The sequence below is a fragment of the Dendrobates tinctorius genome, unplaced genomic scaffold, assembly GCF_039654945.1.
Source record: "Dendrobates tinctorius isolate UK_male_01 unplaced genomic scaffold, ASM3965494v1 ptg000206l, whole genome shotgun sequence".
Taxonomy (NCBI): domain Eukaryota; kingdom Metazoa; phylum Chordata; class Amphibia; order Anura; family Dendrobatidae; genus Dendrobates; species Dendrobates tinctorius.
In genome coordinates this window covers 3019576-3038759 of record NW_027361873.1, presented here as the reverse complement: position 1 = coordinate 3038759, position 19184 = coordinate 3019576, and the positions used below count along the sequence as shown (strand labels likewise).

At 43.5% G+C, this 19184-nt stretch overlaps 1 protein-coding gene across 2 annotated transcripts in view; it reads right to left on the bottom strand.

Annotated features, from left to right (window-relative positions):
* Nucleotides 1-975: 975 nt before the first annotated feature.
* The window catches only part of RHBDD3 (rhomboid domain containing 3), a 77076-nt gene continuing 58867 nt past the window's right edge, over nt 976-19184 (bottom strand). For both annotated transcript variants that reach the window (XM_073554108.1, XM_073554107.1), the window contains exon 6: nt 976-1228. In XM_073554108.1, coding sequence (XP_073410209.1) covers nt 1039-1228 — 190 coding nt within the window. In that variant the 3' untranslated portion in view covers nt 976-1038. The remainder of the gene's footprint in view (nt 1229-19184) is intronic.

Here is a 19184-nt window from a genome sequence, read left to right as displayed (position 1 = left end):
GGCAGTCGGACATTATCCCATCAGCGCTCATTGTTGGGGATTGTGATTTTACATTGGGGTCATTCAGATGAATAGTCTTCCATGTAATACATGCATGTCTCAAGTCTTCCAAAGCCTTGGTTCATTGGGTGAGGTTATAAAAGTCAGAAAAGATATCCAACTACAGCCCAAAAATCAGAGCCTGCTATGATTAAGAGCTTTAAATGCTTGAAAACGTGCATGTCACATCTTTTATTTTATACATTTTCTATAATTTTTTAGAGCATATCAATAAAATATATTTTTATTGTAAAGTATTTTTGGGTGGCAGTTGTATATCTTTCGTCTATTCTTATTGTTTTACCTGGGAAACCGGCCGAAGGACTCTCCAGGATTGTTTAATAGCCCGTACTGATGAGCTGATATCATTTTTTTCTTTTTTGATCATTGGCCAATGCCATGATAACCATATCTCCTGACAAGGTATATGGACAGGAGGTAAACCCTTTAATTATATGGCTATTAAAGGGAATGTATCCCTTTTTATCACTAAAACAAGATATTGGAACTTTTTTTTTAGCTAATCTTTATTTTCTGATTGCAGATTAATTTTTTTTTACTATTTTGGCTACATGATTATGGGGATGGCCATCTTGCTTTACTGCATCGGGATGTTTAAGGAACCCTGGAGTGACTCATTTGCTTGTATAGCGGCTTTCGAGTCATGCTCTGTGCCCTGTGCAGAAGTCATTGTACAACGAGATGGAGTTGTGACGAGAACTTATTGTGAATGATGGATACTGTGCTATCTATTTATTGGAGATACTTTTCATTGTAATCCTGCCTGGGATGATAATGACTGATGAAGCAGAGCAAAAAGTGCCAACCAAAGTGAAAACTGCAAGCTTTCAGGATTTCTTCATTTAATTTATATAGGGAAAAAAAAAATGTTTCTAAAACTATGTATGATAAAAATTTGATTTTCTGATGACACACTCCCCTTTATAACACTTGCACATTTTATTGATCTTCTACAAATCTGTGAAAGTATTGCCACGTTCAGGGTAAGTGTCTTGTATCAGCTGGATTGAGTTGTCCACAAGAAGGCTGTCTTTCATTAGTCACTCTAATGTCTCCACCAATTTCTCCTTCCACAAGAAGGGACACAGCTCGCTCTACTTTTCCGGTGGCCGCTAATGCCACAACCGCCTGTCCTGTGGGAAATCCCATGCGTTCTAGCTGCTGTAGCCTGAAAAAGGAAGCCAGTGTGCAATTAGAAAAAAAAATACACAGAAAAGCATTTTTTTTTTTTTAAAGCAAAAACAAACAAAATATAAAACAGATATTTTCCTGATGCCTCCAGTTCTGTTAGGGTTAAACTGTTCTATTCAACAATTTCTTAGTTATATCGTTTCTTCTGTTTATAGGACTGATGTCAAATGAAATATGACTTCTTAAAAAAATGGTCTCAAGTTCTTATGAGGTTAAAAAAAACAAGCAACTTTGAAATTTACATCTTGTTAAAAGTCCTGTCCATTCTTAAAACCGGAGTGATTTCTAATTTTACCGCTTACAGCTCATTGCCTGTCCTAAAGATCTTAAAATGACAGGTTACCTAGATAGCAGGCTCTGTGCTTTAGAGCAGCGGTAGATAATTTTCCCACATGGCCACATGGGAGACCAGAACTGTTCTGGAGTTCTGAATCAACAAGCTGAACTTAGTTATGCTTATTATTCATTTATATCAATTTGTATCACTTAGTATTGAGCAGAATTAAAGCACATCTGTCACCAGATTTTTGCTACCCTATCTGAGATAAGCATAATAAAGGGAAAGAGACCCTGATTCCTGTTATGTATCACTTATTGGGCTGCTTAGTGTACTTTCAATACAATCACTATTTTATCTGCTGAAGATCTACCAGTTCTATGAATGCCGAGCTATGTATAGCCCCGTCCACACCACTGATTGGCAGCTTTCTACCTATGGTCAATACACACAAAAAGCTGCCGATCAGTGGAGGGGTCGGGGTTATACAGAGCTCATGAATATGGAGGACTACATGGCAGCAGGTTTACTAGTCCTCTAGTGATAATCTGCTAGTGATTTTATTAAAACTATAGTACGCAGCCCAGTAGACAATCACTGGAAATTATGCTGCTATCAGATTAAGTGGCATAACTTGGTGACAGATTCCTTTTAAGTATGTTCATTAGCTGCTACTGCTAATACATGTTACAATTAATAGAAATTAATGAAAATTTAATTTTTAAAGCGCCAACAAATTTTGCAGCACTTTACAATTAAGTAGGGACATCTACAGACAAAGGCAAAACAAAGTAACTCATAATTCAACAGTTCAAGGAGGAGTGAAAGTCCTGGTCACAAGCTTACAGTATTGGGGTATTGTAACATGTATTCTTACCATTGTCAGCTAATCAAGAACCATATACAGTGCGGACCAAAAGTTTTGCATTTGTTTTTAAAAAGTGTGATTACTTCTGTCTGGTTGTTGTGATGCCATTTTCCTGGTGATTAATTGAAAGTGCATGAAGTTGCCCTCAAGCAAGACATTAATTTTAACCAAAATGCTTTAAAATATAGATATGGTCATTTAATTAAAGAAAACTGACTGCCAAAAGTTTTGTGTACCGTATTTTCCGGCGTATAAGACTTTTTAACCCCTGAAAATCTGCTTAAAAGTCGGGGGTCGTCTTATACGCCGAGTGCATATGGCGGGGGAGTGGTCCCGATGAAGAAGGGAGGGTGTAGGTGGTGTTATCATCCCCTTTTACCTCTTTGGTGGCAGCGGTGCGGCGACTCCTCCTTCAGCAGTGTGGCGGCTCTGTGCTGGGGGTCGGCGGCTGCTGTTTGTCCAGCGTGGGGGCGCTGTGCTGGGAACGGCTGCGGCGGCTCTCTGTCCAGCTTCGGGGCTCCTCCGGCATTTCCCCATAGCCCGGAGGCCCAGGCAGCTTCATTGCTGCGATGGGGTGGCTTCCGGGAAAATGGCCGCCGGAGCCTGTGTGAGCTCAGATTCAGATCTCGTCCCGAGATCTCGGGAGACGAGATCTGAATCTGAGCTTGCGTGGGCTACGGCGGCCATTTTTCCGGAGGCCACCGCATCGCAGCAATGGAGCTGCCTGGGCCTCCGGGCTATGGGGAAATGCCGGTGACCCGACGCTGGACAGAGAGCCGCCGCAGCCGCCCCCCAGCACAGCGCCCCCACGCTGGACAAAGAGGAGCTGACGACGACACCCAGCACAGGGCCGCCACACTGCAGATGGAGGAGCCGCCGATCCCCACAGCACAGCTGCCACCAATGAGGTAAAAGGGGGATGATAACTCCACTTACACCCTCCCTTCTTCATCGGGACCACTCCCCCGTCATGTGAAGATTGCTCCGCACCCGGCCTATACAGTTGTGGCCAAAAGTATTGACACCCCTGCAATTCTGTCAGATAATACGCAGTTTCTTCCTGAAAATGATTGCTAACACAAATTCTTTGGTATTATCTTCATTTAATTTGTCTTAAATGAAAAAACACAAAAAGAATTGTCCTAAAGCCAAATTGGATATAATTCCAAACCAAACATAAATAAAGAGGATGGACAAAAGTATTGGCACTGTTCGAAAAATCATGTGATGCTTCTCTAATTTGTGTAATTAACAGCACCTGTAACTTACCTGTGGCACCTAACAGGTGTTGACAATAACTAAATCACACTTGCAGCCAGTTGACATGGATTAAAGTTGACTCAACCTCTGTCCTGTGTCCTTGTGTGTACCACATTGAGCATGGAGAAAAGAAAGAAGACCAAAGAACTGTCTGAGGACTTGAGAAACCAAATTGTGAGGAAGCATGAGCAATCTCAAGGCTACAAGTCCATCTCCAAAGACCTGAATGTTCCTGTGTCTACCGTGAGCAGAGTCATCAAGAAGTTTAAAGCCCATGGCACTGTGGCTAACCTCCCTTGATGTGGACGGAAAAGAAAAATTGACAAGAGATTTCAACGCAAGATTGTGCGGATGTTGGATAAAGAACCTCGACTAACATTCAAACAAGTTCAAGCTGCCCTGCAGTCCGAGGATACAACAGTGTCAACCCGTACTATCAGTCGTCGTGTGAATGAAAAGGGACTGTATGGTAGGAGACCCAGGAAAACCTCACTTCTTACCCCGAGACATAAAAAAGCCAGGCTGGAGTTTGCCAAAACTTACCTGAAAAAGCCTAAAATGTTTTGGAAGAATGTTCTCTGGTCAGATGAGACAAAAGTAGAGCTTTTTGGCCAAAGGCATCAACATAGAGTTTACAGGAGAAAAAAAGAGGCATACAAAGAAAAGTACACGGTCCCTACAGTCAAACATGGCGGAGGTTCCCTGATGTTTTGGGGTTGCTTTGCTGCCTCTGGCACTGGACTGCTTGACCATGTGCATGGCATTATGAAGTCAGAAGACTATCAACAAATTTTGCAGCATAATGTAGGGCCCAGTGTGAGAAAGCTGGGTCTCCCTCAGTGGTCATGGGTCTTCCAGCAGGACAATGACCCAAAACACACATCAAAAGCACTAGAAAATGGTTTGAGAGAAAGCACTGGAGACTTCTAAGGTGGCCAGCAATGAGTTCAGACCTGAATCTCATAGAACACCTGTGGAGAGATCTAAAAATGGCAGTTTGGAGAAGGCACCCTTCAAATACCAGGGACCTAGAGCAGTTTTCCAAAGAAGAATGGTCTAAAATTCCAGCAGAGCATTGTAAGAAACTCAGTCATGGTTACCGGAAGCGGTTGGTCGAAGTTATTTTGGCTAAAGGTTGTGCAACCAAGTATTAGGCTGAGCGTGCCAATACTTTTGTCTGGCCCATTTTTGGAGTTTTGTGTGAAATGATCAATGTTTTGCTTCATTCTGTTTTGTGTTTTTTCATTTAAGACAAATTAAATGAAGATAATAATACCAAAGAATGTGTTTGCAATCATTTTCAGGAACTGAGTATTATCTGACAGAATTGCAGGGGTGTCAATACTTTTGGCCATAACTGTAAGATGACACAATCGTATAAGAAGATCCCCCGACTTTTAAGAAGATTTACGATTTTAACTGGAAAAGTTGGGGGGGGTCGTCTTATACGCCTGGTCGTCTTATACGCTGGAAAATACGGTATACTGTTTATTGATCACAACATAGAGTAATTCATTGTTTACAGTGCCATAACTTAGTATTTTTGCAGCTTAACCTTTTGCTTTAATTTCTGCACCGTACCGACGGGGCATTGAAGCCACTAGAGTATTCAAGACATCCTGAGGGATCTCGCTCCATTCCATTTGCTAATCTGCAAACAATTCATCTTTATTGCTTTGGGTACGGGCCCCAACTCATTGCCCTAACTCATCCCAAAGGGACTCTATATTGTTTAATCAGGTGATTGGCTTGGCCATTGGAACAGGTGAACATTCTTCTTTGCTAACCAATTTTTGACTAAATTGGAAGTGTGCTTAGGATCATTGTTTTGTTGGAATTTCCAGCCCCTGCCTACTTTGGTTTTACCATGTGACAGCATTACATTCTCCAGTATATTCTTGTACATGGCAGCATTCATATTTTGATCAATTCTATGCAGAGAGCCAATGGGAGATGCAGAAAAGCAGACCCAAACCATGACATTACCACCACCATGTTTCACTGTAGGTGTTTGGTACCGTACATCATTACGTTTTCCAATTGGGCGGTATATGTAGTGCTTGCCATCACTACCAAACAGACTGAACTTGGATTCAATCGACCACAACATCTTAGATCAAGCTGTCTCTTTCCATTGGCTGTGTTCTTAGGCAAACTCAAGTCGGACCTTCCGGTTCTTTGCAGAGATGAAAGGCTTCTTGACTGCAACTCGTGCATTGAACCCTACAGATCTCAGCCATCGAACCACAGTTCAGCGACTCACTTTGACCCCATATTCTTCGTTCATGTGAAATCTGTAAAGCACTTTTATGGACATAAGATACTGACTTTTTCTTAATAATGTATTCAACTTTGGAGCAAGTTTTCCGTAGTCGTCCACTTCTAGGTTTGTCAGCTGTTCCATAACCTTCTTTTCCTTTCTTTATTATATGTGACACTTGATTGAGAGCAGATGAATTCTACAGCTACCTCTTTTTGGTTTTTGCTTGACTTCACTCTCAGAATTATAAGCTTCCTGACATCTGGCGATAAATTTGTCTTTGCCATGTTTTAATCGAAAAACACACAAAAAAAGTTAGGCAAAATTCGACTACCCGTGACAAAATATGCAAAACATTTGGCCGAGCAAATGTTGAAAACTACCACACAAAGGGATAAACCAATGTGAAATACAATTTTAATCCTTATAGCTGACAATCATTTGCTTCCGATTTACTAAAATCACCAGGAAAATCGCATCACAACAACCAGACAGAAGTAATCACACTTTTTTTTTTAAGAAAAAAAAAGCAAAACTTTTGGTCACCACTGTAACTTACAGTTTTTATAAAGTTTATAAAAAGAAGTTATTCATATTACTCCTGTTATTCAGCCTTAACCCCTTAGTGACAGAGCCATTTTGCATCTTAATGACTAGGCCAATTTTTACAATTCTGACCACTGTCACTTTATGAGGTTATAACTCTGGAACGCTTTAACGGATCCCGCTGATTCTGAGAATGTTTTTTCATGACATATTTTACTTCATGTTAGTGGTAACATTTCTTCTATATGACTTGTGTTTATTTATGAAAAAAACAGAAATATGGCGAAAATTTTAAAAATGTTGCAATTTTCAAACTTTAAATTTTTATGCCCTTAAATCAGAGAGATATGTCACACAAATTTCTTAATAAATAAAATTTCCCACATGTCTACTTTATATCAGCACAATTTTGGAAACAAAAAAGTTGACCAGCGATTTCTCATTTTTACAGCAAAATTTACAAAATCATTTTTTTTTTTTTTTTTTAGGGACCACATCATATTTAAAGTCATTTTGAGCGGTGTACATGACAGAAAATACTCAAAAGTGACACCATTCTAAAAACTGGACCCCTCAAGGTGCTCAAAACCACATTCAAGAAGTTTATTAACTCTTTACGTGCTTCACAGGAACTGAAGCAATGTGGAAGGAAGAAATTAACATTTAACTTTTTTTTTGCAAAAAATTTACTTCAGAAATCAGAACCAATTTTTTTTTATTTTCACAAGTGTTAAAAGAGAAAATGAACCACAAAATGTATTGTGCAATTTCTCCTGAATACGCGGATACCCCATATGTGGGGGTAAACCACTTTTTGGGCACTCGGCAGAGCTCTGAAAGGAAGAAGCGTCGTTTGTCTTTTTCAGTGCAGAATTGGCTGGAATTGAGATCGGACTCCATGTTGTGTTTGGAGAGCCCCTGATGTACCTAAACAGTGGAAACCCCCAACAAGTGACCCCATTTTGGAAACTAGACCCCCTAAGGAACTTATCTAGATGTGTGGTGAGCACTTTGAACCTCCAGGTGCTTCACAGAAGTTTATAACATAGAGCCGTGAAAATAAAAAATCATTTTTTTCCACAAAAATGATCTTTTCACCCCCAATTTTTATTTTCCGAAGGGTAACAGGAGGACCACAAAAGTTATTGTGCAATTTGTCCTGAGTACGCTGATACCCCACATGTGGGGGTAAACCACTGTTTGGGCGCATGGGAGAGCTCGGAAGGGAAGCAGCGCCATTTTGGAATGCAGAGTTTGATGGAATGTTCTGCAGGCGTCATGTTGCATTTGCAGAGCCCCTGATGTGCCTAAACAGTAGAAACCCCCCACAAGTGAACCCATTTTGGAAACTAGACCCCCGAAGGAGCTTAGGCTAGTTTCACACTAGCGTTTATTCGAAGCAGCGCACGGCGACGCTAAGCCCCGCCCCCTGAATGCTCCCTGCCCGCCCCATCCGGTCATCGCCGCCTACTATCACACATGGACGCTTGCGATCTGCGCACCCTATCTTTAGCATAGGGTGCGCAGATCGTGCGCTGGCCGTGCGCTAGTAGGATTTTGGCATGCGCTGCGCACTTTTAAAGGTGCATTGAGCGCGCCAAAATGCAACATGCTGCGTTCGGCGCACACGGGTGCACCTTCAAAAGTGCGCAGCGCACGCCAAAATCCCACCAGCGCACGATCTGCACACCCTATGCTAAAGATAGGGTGCGCAGATCGCAAGCGTCCATGTGTGATAGTAGGCGGCGATGACCGGATGGGGCGGGCAGGGAGCCGGACTTAGTGGCGCCGTGCGCTGCGTCGAATAAACGCTAGTGTGAAACTAGCCTTATCTAGATGTGTGGTGATCACTTTGAACTCCCAAGTGCTTCACAGAGTTTATAACGCAGAGCCGTGAAAATAAAAAAAATCTTTTTTTCTCCTCAAAAATGATTTTTTTATCCCGCTATTTTTTATTTTCCCAAAGGTAACAGGAGAAATTGGACCACAAAAGATGTTGTGCAATTTGTCCTTAGTATGCTGATACCCCATATGTGGGGGGGAACCACTGTTTGGGCACATGGGAGAGATCGGAAGGGAAGGAGCGCCATTTTGGAATGCAGACTTTGATGGAATGTTCTGTGGGCATCATGTTGCGTTTGTAGAGCCCCTGATGTGCCTAAATAGTACAACCCCCCCACAAGTGTCCCCATTTTGGAAACTAGACCCCCCAAGGGGCTTATCTAGATGTCTGATGAGCACTTTGTTTTCAAATGATCTTTATTGGTATTTTAAATTTTTTTTAGGTATGGGTAAAGGGTAGGGAAAAGCGGTAGGAAAGTAAGGTGATAAGGAGGAAAGGGCAATGGAACAAGGGAAAGAAGGGATGGGGAAAGAAGTAAAAAAACAAAACCCTATAAAGATAGGGGAAAGACAGGCATACATATATACACTATCATGGGTTATATACAGTTGAACACGTAAAGCTTAATAAAGTATCCAGTAAAGGATTGTGTGCATATCATACAGTAAATCTGCACAAGGTTTAAGTTGCTTATTACAAACACCAACACCTGTAAATAAAAAAGCAATACAACAATATACCTCAATGAATCCTAAGTTACTCCTAGCAAAACACATACAGTTTAATACAGAAGCTGAGAAAGTTGCTTATTATAAACGCCAACACTTGTTAAAATACAAAAAGACAGTACACAAAGTATATAGTTTTACAATACTTGAGACTACAGATCACTGCAAGTAATCGCTTAATAAATATATATAGACATGTCGCGTCCGGGTACACATATAAGTGACCCTAAGACCTTGGGGATGTAAAGTCCGGTTCATTCAAAAGCCATAAAGTGGAAAATACTTCTTTGCCAATCAAAATACTTATAAACCCCAAGACACTCAGTTTGGACACGGATCTGAATTGGGCGGCGAGGAGGATCCAATTGAGGCCCCAGAAGAGATTATTCCAGCAGATATTAAAAAGTCGATTCCCTCTTCTGGTGAGGAAACAGGAATTATTCTGGATGCAAACTTCACTTGCAAAGTAGAAAATTGAGTCCAGTTATAAGAGATTCCGCTACACAGGAGCTTACGGGTGGTAAATTGAAACAGCTTGCGTTTTTGTAGGGTTGATCTAGACAGGTCGTTAAAGAACATCAGGTGTTTATATGGAGACTGTAGTAGTAGCGGGTCTTTTGATATCCCTAAAAGTGTATTCCTTACCCAATTGGGGTAAAATGAGACAATAACGTCTCTGCTTACACTTGAGGGCAGTGAAGGCGGTCTACGTATTCTGAAAGCTTTTTCAATCAAATTGGTTTAAGATTCGGGATCAAATGGGAGGTCATCATGGAAATGTATTCTTTCAGTTGTGAGGACTGCACTGATTCAGGGATTCCTCTAATCTTTATGTTATTTCTCCGCTTATAATCCTAAAAACTAGCCAAGGAATCCCTAAAGGTGATAATGTCTTTTCGTAATTTATCCATTGATTCCGTGAATGTAGGGAGGATCTGAGGTAGTTTTGAATCTATAGTGTCATTATTTTTAAGAGAATCTGGTATTTTTTGATTTTTTGTAAATTTATCAAAATCCTTAGTGGAATTTGGATAGGAATCATCAGTTAAACGCAGCAAGGTGTCTTTAAAGAAATTTTTTACAAAAACCTCAGATGCCTTAGATTCTGTATGTTGCTTAAGTGGGTTTCCCTGGACAACGTGATTTCCAACGGAAACATCCAAAGATTCCAAAAAAGCTCTAAACATCCTGGCTACAAAGCCTTCTGTGGGATAGTCATCTGAGGCAGGTATGTCATCTAATAATGAGGTAATTTTCTCGAGCCTGTCCTTTACCTCTAAAGATGAATGTGATGAAGAAGTCTCATTAGACACCCTGTCCATAGAGGAATCGCTCCCATGATCATTATATGAATCAGCCTCCACCACAAACTCCTCTGAATACAGACTATCAAGATCTTCCAAAGGACTTGAGGAATTTAAAGAATTTCCGCCTTGATCCAAATGGAGATTCATGTCACAATAGTCCCCCAAGGATGACTGAGAAAGATCAGAACTTTTACCATCATGTGTGTTAGCAGCTCCATTCTGCTGCACTCCCTCAGTAAATTGATACACTTCCCCTTTAAGCATAGGAATACTAACAAATGGGTTAGGGGATATCTCTCCATTATTAACCCCTGGAACAGATCTATATTCCTCTGACCTGTCAGCTTGTATTTTGTCATCAGGGGGAGATTTTAGCTCTGTGGGTGTATGAAAGAATCGCTGTGTGTTGCTTCCCATCTCCTGTATTAAATTAGCAGTCTCTCTAATTAAAGTTAAAAGCTCATCTTTATTTGTGGTATACACAGGGGGTTCATTGCCTAAAATCTGTCTCTTCCCAGCCTCACAGTGATCCCCCTCCCCGGAGTGGCAGTCTCGTTTCCCCCTGGTGTGCAGCAGCTGACAGGCACCCTCCTCTGGTTTTACCTGCGGTTCCAATGCCCGACTCTCTTCACTACGAGCTGATCTTGGCACAAACACTGGGGCATCTAAACTGAGGGTCCCTGCTGTGTCTCGCAGTGCTGTTGAAGTCTCTGTAATCAGATGTGACTGCAGAGCTGAAGTTGCTGAGTCACTGCTCTCTCTCCCCGGCCTCATCAGCTGTTCCCCTGCTTCTGAACACACTGCGGCTCCTAGGCACTTCCTCACATTGCTGCCAGCAGGCAGCAGAGCAGATACAGACATCAGTTCCTCTGAGGGCAAACTGTGGGCTGGTGAGTCTCCTGGGGCATCCAGATGGTGGGTCTCTCCTGGGTCTCCCTGCGCTATGGAATTCTCTACAATCAGCTGTGGCCCCAGGGCTGAAGCTGCTGAGTCACCATTGTCTCTTCCCTGCCACATCAGCTGTTTCCTGACGCCTGAGCGCTTCCTCACATTACCGTCAGCTGGTAGTGGAGCCGCAACATGCGTCGGCTTCTCCGAGGGCGACCCATGGGCCTGTAAGTCTCTTGGGAGTCCCGATTTTACTGCTGGTGAGCTGGAGGCTTTTGCTTGTAGCATCGGTCTGTGTTGTCCTCCAGCTGGGAGTGGGCCCCTGCCAGGTTCTCCCCGACCATTCACATGTCTTGTTAGGGGATTTTTCTTTGTAGATCTGAGTCCAAGCATCCTGTAGTCAGTTCCAGGCATATTTCTTCAGCTTTTAATCCAAAAAATTCCACTTTTAGTAAGCTTTTAGTAGCTTAAATAGGGGATTTTTCAGGAGCTCCTGAAGCACAGGTCTGCTCCCTTCCCCTGCAAACCACGCCTCCCGATGAGCACTTTGAACCCCCAAGTGCTTCACAGAAGTTTATAACGCAGAGCCGTGAAAATAAAAAATCATTTTTTTTTCTTTAAAAATGATTTTTTAGCTCACTATTTTTTATTTTCACAAGGGTAACAGGAGAAATTGGACCACAGAAGTTGTTTTGCAATTTGTCCTGAGTATGCTGATACCCTATATGTGTGGGGGAACCACTGTTTGGGCGCATGGGAGAGCTCGGAAGGGAAGGAGTGACGCTTTGGAATGTAGACTTTGATGGAATGTTCTGTGGGCGTCATGTTGCGTTTGCAGAGCCCATGATGTGCCTAAACAGTAGAAACCCCCAAGTGACCCCATTTAGGAAACTAGACCCCCGAAGGAGCTTTTCTAGATGTGTTGTGAGCACTTTGAACCCCCAAGTCCTTCACAGAAGTTTATAACGCAGAGCCGTGAAAATAAAAAATCTTTTTTTTCCACAAAAGTGATTTTTTAACCCCCAATTTCTCTAGTCACCTTCCACGATGGTTTATGGAGGTTGCCTCTTTGCCCTGATGGGGGACAGGAAACAGAGAGGTTAAAAGGCCCTCCCACTTGCCATTGTCTTTCCTGTTCCCCATGGGGTAGGGAGAGGTCCGTATACTGTGGTGGCCGGCGACTGAAGTAGCGTGGACACAGGCTTGTTACCTGTATAAGAAATGCCGGGCAGCTGGTGGTCGCGTTCCGCCTCCTCCTTGATGCTGCTCCCGTCGTCCCCTCTAGCCTTCCCGCGCCCCCGAGAGGGCAAAGCAGGTCAGGGATCCCCGACCGGGGGCCTCCCGGAGCTCCCCGGTCTTCTCCCCCTCCACACGCGACGTCTGGGCGTCCCCGGACGTGACTTCAATGGAACGCACGCATCACTTCCGGTATTGGAGCTTCAGGATGGAGAGCACTGATTTCCGGCTAATGGCCAGCCCAACAGCGTGCGGTGCCCGCTACTGACGCCGGCACATGGACCCAGGATGGGGAGGGGGAAACCGAAACGCTGGGGCAGGTGCTGGCTCCAATGAGCATAAAAATCCTGCTGAACTCGACAATCAGGTAAGACTGATCCCTCAACATGGATAGCACTTCATGCCCTGTGTCTGCAGAGCCCAGCGCTGCCCCTGCCACAGTGAGTGTATGCAGGGAGGAAGTCCATGGGGTGGTGTTTATAATTAGGGGGCCCCTTTCTCCTGACGTATCTCTCCCTCTTGTTTTAGGGAGAAAAGTCTACCCCACAAAGCCGGATATAGGAAAAAGTGCCCAATTTGTAACATAAAATTGCCCTCATTATGGGATAAAAAACTCTGCCAGTCTTGCACTGACAAAGTAGTTAGAGCAGAGCAGCCATGCCTTTTAAAAGGACATTCGCTCGCTGGTCAGACAAGAAGTGCAGTCTTCCCTAGCGGCTTTTACTCCTCCGCCACCACCACCACCCCATTCTCCAGGGAAGAAAAGAAAGATACAGGTTGAGGACTCTGATTCCGAGTCTGACCTGTCTCATACATCGTCCTCTGGTAGATGGGAGGAACCCGTATCGCCCAGGGCCTCTGAGATCCTAAAGTACCTCTTCTCCTCTGACTATATTGAGGAGCTGCAGTACGCAGCACCATGGAGTTAGAAGAGGAATCAGAGCCTCAATCCATTCAGGATCAAAATGTTTGTCGGGCTAAAAACAGAAAAGCGTATAGGGTTCCCGGTGCATGCCAACATACTAGACATGAATTCGCAGGAGTGGGAACTGTCAGAAAAACGTCTCAGCACCTCCTCGGAGATGAAACATAGATTTCCCCTGGAAGGTGATCCTGTGAAATGGGACATTCCCAAAGTCGACGTTCAGGTGGCAAGAGTCGCGAAGAGAACAGCGCTCCCATTTGCGGATTCTTCACAACTGAAGGACCCTATGGACAGAAAAATAGAGTCTCCTAAAGAAATCTTGGGAGACATCTACGTCCACTTTAAAGGCTAACATCGCCTTCACCTGCGTAGCTAGAGCTCTGTTTCGATGGCTTGAAGAATTAGAAACCCATATATGTCAGAGTACCTCCAGGGGTGAGTTATTAGACTCCCTACCCATCCTTCATAAAGCTACTGGGTTTTTAGCTGATGCCTCCATCATGGAATCTATTAGAGTTGCCGCTAGGACTCTGGTGCAATCCAACTCCGCTAGGAGAGTGCTCTGGCTCAAAATGTGGAGCGGTGACATCACCTCCAAGGCCAGATTATGTGCCATACCCTTTAAGGGGGAGTGTCTTCGGACCGGCCCTAGATGAGATCCTAGAAAAGGCCACCAACAAGAAAAAAGCCCTCCCGGAACAAAAACCTTTCAAAATACGGCTTTTTCGTGCCCCACAGTCTTAAACCTCCCAAACAAGAGGTAAAGGCAAGACAGGGAGGTGGAGCTACGCAAAGGGTAGAAAGAATATTCTCATCCCACAGCAGCAGCAGCAGCAGGCCCAACCGGAGAAGCGATGACTCCAACCCGGTGGGGGGGGGGGGGGGGGGAGACTCTCAAGATATGCACAACAGTGGGAAAACATCACCAGTTCTCACTGGGTCCTCAATGTCATCAAGGAGGGCCTATTGATAGAGTTCATCTCCTCCCCTCCACAAGGTCTAAAAGTCACTTGCCTTCCAGCTCCAAAAGATCAGACAATGCTGCGGTTGGGTCTCAGAGACCTTGTGGGATCAAATGCGATTACTCTCGGTTATTTCTGGTAACCAAACCATCAGGCGAAGCACGTATTATTATAAATTTACAGGGATTGAACCGGCACATAAAATATCGCAAGTTCAAGATGGAATCCGTAAGATCAGCCATCCCCCTGATCGGGCCACACTTCCTTATGTCGACCATAGACTTAAAGGACGCCTATTTTCATATCCCAATCCACCCGAGACACAGAAAATACCTCAGGTTTGCGGTACAGGGGAGTCATCGGGTGGAGCACTATCAGTTCAACGTCCTTCCATTTGGCATCTCCTCAGTGCCAAGAGTTTTCTCCAAGGTAATGGCATGTGACCTGCGTACCCTATCTTTAGCATTGGGTACGCAGGCCTGCGCAGGTATGCATGCGTCCTTTTGATGGTGCGCCGTCCTGCGCCAAATGCACCGTCAAAAGGACGCATGCGCCGGCAAACGGATTCCTGCGTACCCAATGTAAAGATAGGGTACGCAGGTCGCATGCAGAGTCATGCGCACATAGGCGGAGCTGACCGGAGGAGGTGCGGCTGTGGGTGGAGCTTCATGGCGGCCATGTGCATCCCTCCGCAGAGCAAGGAAAACCTAGTGTGAAAGTAGCCTTAGAGACGACTCAATAGTCCCTAGTCTCGATCCTTCCTTCCTTCCAAAAGTAGCCTCTGAGTTCCACCATTCCCAAGAGATCATCCTACCATCATTTTGCCAAAATCCAGCAAACTATAACCCCTTCACCCCCAAGGGTGGTTTGCACGTTCATGACCGGGCCAATTTTTACAATTCTGACCACTGTACCTTTATGAGGTCATAACTCTGAAACGCTTCCATGGATCCCGGTGATTCTGACAATGTTTTCTCGTGACATATTGTACTTCATGCTAGTGGTAAAATTTCATTCAAATAACTTGCGTTTATTTGTGAAAAAAACGGAAATTTGGCAAAAATTTTGAAAATTTCGCAATTTTCCAACTTTGAATTTTTATGCCCTTAAATCACAGAGATACGGCACACAAAAAACTTGATAACTAACATTTCCCACATGTTTACTTTACATCAGCACAATTTTGGAACCAAAATTTTTTTTTTTGTTAGGAAGTTATAAGGGTTAAAAGTTGACCAGCGATTTCTCATTTTTACAGCACCATTTTATTTTTAGGACCACATCACATTTGAAGCCACTTTGAGGGGTCTATATGATAGAAAATACCCAAAAGTGACACCATTCTAAAAACTGCACCCCTTAAGGTGCTCAAAACCACATTCAAGAAGTTTATTAACCCTTTAGGTGCGTCACAGGAATTTTTTTGAATATTTAAAAAAAAAATGAACATCTAACTTTTTTTCACAAAAAAAATACTTCAGGTTCAATTTTTTTTATTTTACCAAGGGTAACAGGAGAAATTGGACTGCAAAAGTTATTGTGCAATTTGTTCTGCGTACGCTGATACCTGATTTGTGGGGGGGAACGACTGTTTCGGCGCATGGCAGAGCTCAGAATGGAAGGAGCGCCGTTTGACTTTTTCAATGCAAAATTGGCTGGAATTCAGATCAGACGCCATGTCACGTTTGGAGAGTCCCTGATGTACCTAAACAGTGGAAACCCCCTACAAGTGACCCCATTTTGGAAACTAGACCCCCTAAGGAACTTATCTAGATGTGTGGTGAGAACTTTGAACCCCCAAGGGCTTCACAGAAGTTTATAACATACAGCCGTACAATTAAAAAATCATATTTTTTCCACAAAAATGATCTTTTCACCCTCAATTCTTATTTTTCCAAGGGTAACAGCACCCTAAAAGTTATTGTGCAATTTGTCCTGAGTACGCTGATACCCCACATGTGGGGGTAAACCACTATTTGGGCGCATGGCAGAGCTCGGAAGGGAAGCAGCGCCATTTGACGTTTTTGGCTGGAATTGAGATCGGACACCATGTCGCGATTGGAAAACCCCTGATGTACCTAAACAGTGGAAACCCCCCACAAATGACACCATTTTGTAAAAGGAGAAATTGAACCCCAAAAATTGTTGTCCAATTTGTCCTGAGTACGCTGACACCCCATATGTGGGAGAAAACTACTGTATGGACACACATCAGGGCTCGGAAGGGAAGTAGTGACGTTTTGGAATGCAGACATTTATGGAATGGTCTGCGGGTGTCATGTTGCCTTTGGAGAGCCTCTAATGTACCTAAACAGTGGAAAATCCCCACAAATGACCCCATTTTGGAAATGAGACCCCCCTAAGGAACTTATCTAGATGTGTGGTGAGCACTTTGAACCCCCAAGGGCTTCACAGAAGTTTATAATGCCCGGGCATGAAAATAAAAAAATTGTATTTTTTCCACAAACATGATCAATTAGTCCCCAATTTTTTCATTTTCCCAAGGGTAACAGGAGAAATTGGACCCCAAAAGTTGTTGTCCAATTTGTCATGAGAACGCTGACACCCCATATGTGGGAGAAAACTACTGTATGGACACACGTCGGGGCTCGGAAGGGAAGCAGTGACGTTTTGGAATGCAGACTCTGATGGAATGGTCTGCGGGTGTCATGTGCGTTTGGAGAGCCCCTGATGTGCCTAAACTATTGAAACTCCCCACAAGTGACCCCATTTTGGACACTAGACCCCCCACGGAACTTATCTAGATGTGTGGTGACTGTGAGCACTTTGAACCCCCAAGTGCTTCACAGAAGTTTATAACGCTCGGACGTGAAAATAAAAAAATCATTTTTTTCCACAAAAATGATATTTTTGCCCCCAATTTTTTATTTTCCTAAGGGTAACAGGAGAAATTGGACCCCAAAAATTGTTTTGCAATTTGTCCTGAGTAGGCTGATACCCTACATGTGGGGGTAAAACACTGTTTGGGTGCATGGCAGAGCTTGGAAGGGAAGGAGCACCATTTGACTTTTTCAACTCAGAATTGGCTGGAATTGAGATCAGACGCAATGTTGCATTTGGAGAGCCCCTGATGTGCCCAAACAGTGGAAACCCCCAATTCTAACTCCAGCCCGAACCTCAACACACCCCTAACCCTAATCTCAGCCCTAACCTTAGCCCTAACCCTACCTTTAGCCCTAATGGAAAAATGGAAATAAATACATTTTTTTTATTTTATTATTTTTCCCTAACTAAGGGGGTGATAACGGGGGGTTTGATTTACTATTTATGGCGGTTTTTATGTTTGGCAGCTGTCGCACGCTAAAAGACGCTTTTTATTGTAAAAATAGTTTTTGCATCACCACATATTGAGAGCTATAATTTTTCCGTATTTTGACCCACCGAGTCATGTGAGGTCTTATTTTTTGCGGGACGAGTTGACGTTTTTATTGGTACCATTTTCGGGCATGTGACATTTTTTGATCGCTTTTTATTCCGATTTTTGGGACGCAGAATGAACAAAAACCAGCGTTTCATGAATTTCTTTTGGGGGAGTGCGTTTACACCGTTCCGCGTGCGGTAAAACTGATAAAGCGGTTTTTTTCTTCGGGTCAGTACGGTTACAGAGATACCTCATTTAGGTCGTTTTTTTATGTTTTGTCGGTTTTATGCAATGAAAACTATTTTATATAAAAAATAATTATTTTTGCATCGCTTTATTCTGCGAGCTATAACTTTTTTATTTTTTCGCTGATGATGCTGTGTGGCGGCTCGTTTTTTGCGGAACAAGATGACGTTTTCAGCGGTACCATGGATATTTATATGCGTCTTTTTGATCGCGCGTTATTACACTTTTTGTTTGGCGGTATGATAATAAATCATTATTTTTTGCTTCGTTTTTTATTTCCATTTTTTAAGGGGTTCGCTAAAGGGGTTAACTAATGGGACAGTTTTATAGGGCGGGTCGTTACGGACGCGGCGATACCTAATATGTGTACTTTTATTGTTTTTTTTCATTTCCAAAAAATGGATTTATTTGGGGGAATATTTTTTTTTTTTTTTCTAATTTATTTGGCGATTTTTTTAAAATTATTTTAACACTTTTTTTTATTTTTTTTTAACTTTATTAAATAGTCCCAGGTGGGACATCACTGTCCTGTGACAGATCGCTGATCTGTCACATCACAGATCACTGTGACAGATCAGCAATCTGTCACAGGCATTGAAGAAGACTTCCTCTTGCCTGCGCTTTGCAGGCACTGAGGAAGCCAGCTTCCTGCAGGCCCCCGTCGCCATCTTGGATTCGGGGGCCTGCAGGAAAGGAGCCCCCCGCAGCAGCGCTGCACATTGCGCTGCCGTGGGGGGCTCAGGGAAGCACGGAGGGAGCCCCCTCCCTGCCGATGCTTCCCTTTAACCCCCGGTACACCGCGATCGTGTTTGATCGCGGTGTGCAAGGGGTTAACGTGTCGGGGGCGGTCCGTGACCGCCCCTGACACATTGTGCCGGGTGTCAGCTGTGATAATGGACGTACTATCCCGTCCATGGGCATAGGGGCCCGGGTCCCATGGACAGGATAGTACGTCTGATGTCAGAAAGGTGATAAAGAGGAAAAATTCCATACTCTTGAAGTCTGACGCATTGATCTGCATTACTTGGAGCAGACCCGTCCTTGCAGAGTTGATCAGAACCTATTTGTCCATCCATCAGGCCAAAACAAGAGGAAAAAGGTGCAAATAGCACTATCGCCAATTGGATAAATAAAGTGATAGCGGAAGCATATATCGCTCAAAATATGTCTCCCCCAGTGGGGATCAACGCCCATTCAACCAGGTC